Source organism: Abramis brama, assembly GCF_963993115.1.
Source record: "Abramis brama genome assembly, chromosome: 1".
Taxonomy (NCBI): Eukaryota; Metazoa; Chordata; class Actinopteri; order Cypriniformes; family Leuciscidae; genus Abramis; species Abramis brama.
In genome coordinates this window covers 35,197,509-35,205,688 of record NC_139963.1, presented here as the reverse complement: position 1 = coordinate 35,205,688, position 8,180 = coordinate 35,197,509, and the positions used below count along the sequence as shown (strand labels likewise).

The 8,180-nt window shown below is 35.7% G+C and overlaps 1 protein-coding gene across 1 annotated transcript; it reads right to left on the bottom strand.

Annotated features, from left to right (window-relative positions):
- Nucleotides 1-1,269: 1,269 nt before the first annotated feature.
- On the bottom strand, nucleotides 1,270-7,818 carry LOC311065697 (polyserase-2-like). Its single transcript, XM_084086377.1, has 10 exons — nucleotides 7,548-7,818; nucleotides 7,365-7,385; nucleotides 7,109-7,268; nucleotides 6,741-7,009; nucleotides 6,500-6,645; nucleotides 5,203-5,476; nucleotides 4,284-4,455; nucleotides 3,943-4,199; nucleotides 3,364-3,455; nucleotides 1,270-2,137 (listed from the first exon to the last, which is right to left on the bottom strand). Exons 1-10 carry the CDS (start codon nucleotides 7,606-7,608, stop codon nucleotides 1,766-1,768), a joined length of 1,824 nt encoding a protein of 607 aa, XP_083942503.1. The 5' UTR covers nucleotides 7,609-7,818; the 3' UTR covers nucleotides 1,270-1,765.
- Nucleotides 7,819-8,180: the final 362 nt, after the last annotated feature.

Sequence of the window (8,180 nt, the reverse complement as noted above, 5' to 3'; positions counted from 1 at the left end):
AGTGCTTACATTGGTAAACACAGCAAACACTTGAAGCGAAAACTATCATTAACTTGTTCAGAAAATTGAAATAGTCTGGCGAGGTGGGGCCACGGGTTGGCACATTCCTGGGATGGACCTGCTGCGTCTTCATCCATTGTTTCGTCCATGGTTTCGTCTCTTATCTAAATCTGACCATGGAGTTGACTTTGGCGGAAAGCTGAAGGTGATTGCTGATAGGCTGTCCCAATCAGTGGCGCCTGCACAATCCAATCACATTTGAGAGGGAAACAACAAATTGAGGGTTTCCGAGATGTTTCATTTTTCCTTTTTTTTTTTTTTTTTTTAGAAGTAACGGGTACTCACAGTTATGGATAGAAATGTAGTGGAGTAAAGAGTACAATATTTGCCTCTCAAATGTACTTGAGTAAAGTCATGAGTACTCCCAAAAAATGATACTTGAGTAAAGTACAGATCCCTCAAAATTGTACTTAAGTACTGTACTCAAGTAAATGTACTCCGTTACTGTCCGGCTCTGATTGCTACTGTGTAATAGTAGCCTATGCTATTCACCAACTAAACATATCCTATTCAATAGTCTCTAACCACAGTCTCTTTCATGGGCATCATTTGTAGTAGCCTATTCACAAACTGTTTGCTCAAGCATAGCGTTTTCTCAGAGTTCACTGTGTGCTTTCTACCATAAAAATAAAAAATGTCACTGAACTTTTGCTGTGCAATTGTAACAATGAGCACTCAAACACACCAAACCAACAATTACTAAAAACACACAAAAAACTGATTTTGCACGGGCATTTTGCACTAGTTTTTTAAAAAGGTGACCATTAAACTGCTTATTATCTTTGGCCATGCCAAATAATGCATTTTCAACTGTTTGTTCTATTGAATTTCTATTTGTGAAAACTTTCATAATGAAATCATCTAAAAGTATAACACTTATAAACAGGAACAAAGTGACCTTTAATGTTTGCCTGGGAAGGTGAAAATACAGGTTTTGTGAGATGCACAAAGTATTCAGTAGCTGGTAAACTTCACAGGCTCACGTTTACAGCAGCAATAACAGGATGCTTCAAATAAATGCACAAACAACTTTTTTGTTTTCCAGCTTAATTTGTCATTTTAATTTAATTTTTACAACCTAAAAATACATGATTCACTTTTCACATTTAAACAGTGCATTGAAAAGTTACTTCCTTCATATGAAATCATAGAACTTTTCATAGAAAAACAAACAGAAAATAGATAAAAGGTTGTACAAAAAAAAAAAAAAAAAAATGTATAGTTTAAACATTCTTCCAAAAAATTTTGTGAAAAATTATATTTGCAAACATTAATATAATATCCCAACTGTGGTACAGCTTGAGGTATTTGCTAGTTAAGATACGTTATAGTCAGTATTAGGAGTGAACCACTCAAATTGGGACATTTCCATAAAGTGCCATGCTGAATAACAACTACAGTACATGTTGCATCTGCTACATTGCAAATATATGTAAACCGCCTGCTTACACAAATTATTATGCACCTGTTTTAAAGTACTGCCAGAGAAAATCATACAATGTAATTGTAGTGTAAGAACAACAGGCTACAGCTTGGTGTGAGATAATAGAGATCTTAAGAGTTCACATTTAGAAGTAAAAATGAATTATGTGCTCCACAAAAGCTTTTGATGCTGTCTGATTATATAACGGGTCATATGGAACACACTGAAAATTTACAGTCAGGTTCATAGTTAATGAAAAGTGGCCACTTCTACTCAAAAGACTCAATTGATGCCTTGAAGAAAGATTTGGAAAGCTGCAAGTGGGAGGAACAGGACAGAAAGGGTAAAGGAGAAGGAAGAAGATATTTGTGACCCATTAGAGGTAGGCTGGGTTGAGTTGGTGCTGTTTGTAGGTGCACTTGTGGGGCTTGTGACTTTTGGAGGGAAAGCGCCCACCACAGATGTCAGGAATGATGAAAAGCTGGAGGTTTTAGTAAAGGCCTGGACACCTTGAAGGAGAGCGCGGGATGATGCAGTGCTGTTGCTGGAGCTCGTCTTAGAGCTGCTGTTTGAGATGCTCGTCTGTAAGGTCAAAACAGCAGCATGGATCCATGACAGACCCTGCTTACACATCAGCGGACCCCCTTGATCACCCTGAGAGAGAGAGAGGGGGGAATCTTTACTGAATGTTACAAAATTTACAAAAACTGTTTGTCACACATCTTTGCAGACCGGCGATAATACTCTTTTTTTTCTCCTAAAAATAAGCTGGTATATGAAAATTTTTCGTTTTCATACAGTTGGAACATAAACTACTGTTCAAAAGTTTAGTCAGTAAGATTTAACATAAATAAACTTCTATTCAGTAAATTCAAGACATTTATAATAATAATAAAAAAATCTATTTCAAATAAATGTTGTTGTTTTGAACTTTCTATTCATCAAATAATCCTGAAAGAAATGTATCACAGTTTCCACAAATATATTAAGCAGCACAACTGTTTTCAACATAATAATAAGAAATGTTTCTTGAGCATCAAATTATCATATTGGAATGATTTCTGAAGGATCATGTGACACTGAAGACTGGAGTAATGATGCTGAAAATTCAGCTTTGACATCCAGGAATAAGTTACATTTTAAAATATATTTAAAAAATAAAAAATAAATGCAGCCCTGGTTAGTTTTATTGAAATAAGTTAATGAAATAGGCATCACAAACTAACAATGAACCACAATTTTTGTTTTAGCATTTGTTAATGTTAATTTAGAACACTGAAAAAAATGATTTATTGACTTAGTTGAATTTACTAAAAAAAATTATGTTAATTGGTTCCACATAATTCATTTTAGCTACATTTAAACAAATGCATTATGTTGAACTAAGTTCAACTTGATGCATTTGTTTAAATGTAGCTAAAATCATTTGCGTGGAACCACTTACGATAAAAACATTTAGAAAATTCAATGAATTTACTGAAATCATTGAATTTACAAAAAAAAATTATCGTAAGTGGTTCCACGCAATTGATTTTAGCTACATTTAAACAAATGCATTAAGCTGAACTTAGTTCAACGTAATGCATTTGTTTAAATGTAGCTAAAATCAATTATGTGGATCCAATTAACAATTTATTTTAGTAAATTCAACTAGTCAATGAATCATTTTTTTCAGTGAATGTACAATGTTCATTGTTAATTAATGTTTGTTCATAATTCATTAACTAATGTTAATACAACTTGAAATGTATTAATATATATAGAATTTAACATTAATCTAACTTTAAGTTACCAAATTCATTAAATGATAATAAACTAAAACTTATTGTAAACTGTTAATATATTATATTTCCTTCCTGTTTTAAACAGAATTAACTTGCCTGCTGTAAGTTCAAAGAACTTGTGCAAATACTGTTGCTTGAGTTTCCACAATCCACAATAGAGGCCTTGAATTCCTGAAGAGTTTGATTCACTATAAAGGAAGGAAAACAGCTTGAAATTTGGAAAACATGGAAAAAGGATAAACATTCTAATAATCTAATTTTAGCAGTTAGTGATGTTTCAAAGCATTCACACACACACACACACACACACACACACACACACACACTCTAAACCTATCCATTCCAGAAAACATCACTTATTATTTATAAGCTGTTTTCCTCATGAGGACAAAACAATGTCCCCACAAGGACAAGGATTTCAGATATTGCCATCCTTGTGGGGAAATTTTGCCCCCATAAAGTAGGGTTTAGCAGGACATGCACACATCAGGCTTTCCATGTATTATGGGAACTTTCCATAGACATAATGAGTTTTATACTTGCATTTTTACATTTTCAAAAAACATCACTTAGTATGATTTATAAGCAGTTTTCCTCATGGGGACCAAAAAATTTCTTTGTGGCAACATTTTATCCCCATAACATTTACCCAAACCACACACACACAAAACACACCTCCTCCAGCTCCTGAGCTCCATCCTGCCACCCAGCATTGAGTATTAGCGCTGAAGGTATTACCTCCCAAGTCCACACATATAGGCTGAATGAAATTTGTAAGTTTTGGTTTAACGGCCAGCTGCAAGACTGCAATGTTGTCGCCTGTGGCATTGCTGATGGTGAGATTCGCCACTTTTATAGAGACCTCATTGGGGTTGGAGCCGTTCTGATTTAGACGGCCCAGGATCACGGTCCAATCGGAGGCATTGTTGGAGCTGGACAAAAAAAGAACTCCATTGAATCAAATCACTCTGATTTCTCTAATCAAATGTCCTTTTTTCATATTTAAGTGCCATTACCTGGTAAAACAGCTGGCAGAGCTCATGACAAACTGTTCAGCAATCAGCGTTCCTCCACAAACGTGACTTCCGTTAAACTGCAGACTGGCCATCCATGGCCATATGCCTGGAGACACAAGGGAGCTGTTTCCTCCTACACGGGTGTTAAGACTGGCACTTCCACACACTACAGCTACAGGAACAGAGAGAAAGACAATGAACGCCAGGTTTTATCAGTCAAATGTTTCTTTGATTTGTTTTCTTTTAAACTTTCATATGGCTGCCTCAAAGAGCAACAACAGCAACAAAACATAATGACGGCATTTGTTATGCTTAGTCTACACAGTTACGGTCCATTAGCAGAGAGCATATCTCATGAAAGCTATGTAGTGCACTGGGAGAATTAACAGGCTTTCTGACCATTGTTTGAATAGTCAAGTCTTTCAAGTTCTGTTTTGGCTTTTACCAAAACTCAATGATCAGCTGACAGATAAGTAACTTAAGAACAAGAAGGGCTCCAGACAAAAAATGAGGAGCTATCCAGTGTAATACATCACAAACACCGTCTCCGGGTCCAAGCCTCTACTCTGTTTCAAGTACTATTAATTTATAGTGCACCAAATATAGTTAATTTATATATCTAAAAAAAAAAAAAAACCCCAAAACAAATGATAAAGGGAGTTTACATCGGACACACCAATTTGAAAATTCAACATTCAAGTAGAGTTGTAAGCCTGTGAAAAGAGGTAGTTTTTTAACTTAGATTTAAAAACAGACTCTGTGGATATTAGTCTTGGGGATAGATGAAGACCATTCCACAATTTAGTAAAAAACTAAAGTAAAAAGAATGAATTTAATGCACAAAAGTCCTTGGACAAGTTACCAAGTGAACAATGTATGCATGTTTTTTTCAGGATCTTATAACTTGAAGGAACCTTACGTGGGACAGGTGTAGTTGTAGGGGCAGTAGTTGTCGGGATGGCAGGCACACCAGCACAGCTGATGCTCAGGTCACCGTCAGTACCACTGGAGGTGAACGTAATGAAGCCTGGCTGGTTGGTGGTGATTTGCTCATTGATCCAGTTCTGGTACATAGACACTCTGGCATACACACCAGGCAAATTGCGCAAAGCACAACCATTGCCAAAACTCACAATTCCAGACTGGATCCAGACCGAACCCTGCTTGCTGACCATAGGACCACCAGAGTCACCCTGTAGGATGAAGAACAGGTTAGTGACATGCCAAGTACACCAGTACACCACATCTACACCAGTTGTAGTTCACAGCTGTAATTTATAATATGAATGAATAATGGGAAGATGACTTCCTTGTGATTGCATTAAAAGCATCAAGTTAAACTTATGTTAGGAAATGTCCTGAAGATTTTAGTGCTTCTCTTTTTATGGACGATCAACACTCATCATTGAAAATTATACTGTTATGGTTGGAAGACTTGTCACATGAAAACTACAACATGACCACACACATGTATGTCTATACCAGGGGTTTAAAATAAATAAAATAAAGAAGATTCTAGGGGGTCCATAAAAAAATATGAGGGGAAAAAAGATTTGGAAGACAAAATGGAAGTAAAAAGTTAAAGTTAATATTTTCCAGATAATATTTTAACTATATATATATATTTTAAACTATATAAAGCTGTATTTATATTTTAGGAATGGGGAATCATCATTATCTGTTCATCTGTAACCTTCTTCATTGTTCAGTTGCCAGAATTGTGAAAAGCACAATTTTCAGTTATGAGTTAATTTCACCTAGCAGTATAAAATACAATTATTGAATTTAGCAAACAACATGTTGCCTTTATACCACAGTGTTTCTCACAGCTCACGTGTCTTTTATGAAAAAAATAAAAATGTATAGCTGCCTTCGGAAGGGGATCATACTATTTGGGGGCCCTTGGCCTATGGTCTATAAAACAATCTCACGTCTTCTTCATTACAGTACACACATTAGCAATTATATTTATTTATTCTGAATAAAGCTAAACTGAATAACTAGTTTGTGTATAAATATTACATTTCTGCTTGATTCACTAGGTTGAATACCCTTACATTAGTCAAAGTTCAACCCTTACATTATCAGTTTATTTGAAAGTTTTAGTTTAGAGACCCCTCACTTATTCTTAATTATAACTATATACACTTTGTAGAATATTAGCAGCCCATTAAAACTATATGAAGTAACACAAACATAAGAATGGGAGTTGTTACCTGACAGGAGTCTTTGCCCCCTTCCAATAGTCCAGCACATATCATGTTGTCTGTGATTTTTGAGACACCATAAAGACACTTACACTGCCTGTTTCCAACAATAGGCACTTGCACTTCCTGTAGAGGTTTTGTTGAAGGCAGGGGAACTGAGAAACACATAAAATGATAAAATATACATCAACTATTGCAGTAGTACAGTATGCTGTGACTGTAATCGAGGTTAGTTAAATTAAATACATACTGTCTGTATTAGTGTCTCCCCATCCAGTGACCCAGCTGGAGGTTTTGTTGAAGAACGTACTGTTTGAGGAAGCCAGACAGACCGGACTGATAAAGTCAGTAAAATTCACAGGCGAAGCCAGTTGCAGAAGAGTGATGTCGTTATTTTCAGAGTCACTATCATAGTTTGGGTGTTTTATGATTCTAGAGACAGTTCTGGACACCTCATTTGCATTTGTTCCTTGCTGTGTCTGTCGGCCCAGGTACACAGTTAGGCCAGCGGTTGTTGTACTGGAATATGGTAGAAGAAGAAGTACTAAGCATTCGCCACATCAATTTAATTAAATTTTTTTTTATTATTAATTACAAGGGTTGGTTTATGATAATTACTCATCAAAGCAGTGCGCTGCAGTCAGAACCCATCGATTGTTGATGAGTGATCCACCACAGAAATGTGCGCTCCTATGAAGGCTGACCTGCCATGGCCAAGCGCCAGCCGCTGCATCCTGTCCTCCCACTATCTTTGTGTTGAGAGATGCTTTGCCACACACTGACAAAAGACAAGGTAAAGAAAACAAATTTTAGTTAAACAATTGGTACATTTTTAATGGAATTTGGCAATTTAAATTGCTGAAAAACTGGTTACCATCCAGTTGTGCATCACACCCTAGAAAACAAGAAACAGAGTTCAGTTACAGATAACTTCAGTGGAGACAAAAAGTGTAAATGCAATATAAAACGTAGTTGCATAAACGTAAGTAATAGTTATGTTAGTCAAAATGAATTATTATGTATCTTAAAGCATTAATTATCCAATAAAAGGTTTTACCTATCATTAGAAGAGAGGCGATAAATGCTACACTGAGTTTGTGGATCATCTTCATCTTCATCTCTGACAGCACGGACACCTGCAGTCCTGCTCTTACTCTTAAATACCCCTGCTAACCTGTTTTCAGCACACCCACATACTCTCTCAGCACATTTTAACGCCTTCACCTCTCTCCGTCTGTACACTCCTTCATTGTTCATTCGAGTTTCATATTGAGCAACCAACCGGTATGTCTGAAAGTGTATTAAGGGACATGTTGGTGTCTCTCAGTCATGCGTAATTGTCACCTGTGCAAACTCTGAAATCTAAACCTGTAAAAAAAAAAAAAAAAAAAAAACAAGTGTTAAAATAAGATTTTTGTTTCTGATGGCTTTTTAATGTTGAGTAGGTGCATGAGGTGATTTTAGTGTTTCTAAAACTAAAACTTTTTTCATATGAATTTGTGCCACGTGATACATACGGAAACGTTATGTACAATGTTGTAAATGTACAACATAAAAAAAAAAAAAAAGTATGAATGAAATCACCAGTTCTCCAAGTTACAAATTGCCACGAGTGTGTTGGAATTGTGTTCTTATAAGTTTAAAATGAAAATATGAAATAAAAACATTTATAATTGATGGCATAATTTTA

Bases quoted from the DNA above. Each gene is read 5' to 3' on its own strand.
- LOC311065697 (XM_084086377.1), bottom strand. From the start codon at position 7,608: ATGAAGATGAAGATGATCCACAAACTCAGTGTAGCATTTATCGCCTCT. The intron at 7,386-7,547 runs GTAAAACCTTTT...CTTGTTTTCTAG, and splicing joins CGCCTCTCTTCTAATGATAG to GGTGTGATGCACAACTGGAT. The intron at 5,477-6,499 runs GTAACAACTCCC...TTCATCCTACAG, and splicing joins GGGGCAAAGACTCCTGTCAG to GGTGACTCTGGTGGTCCTAT.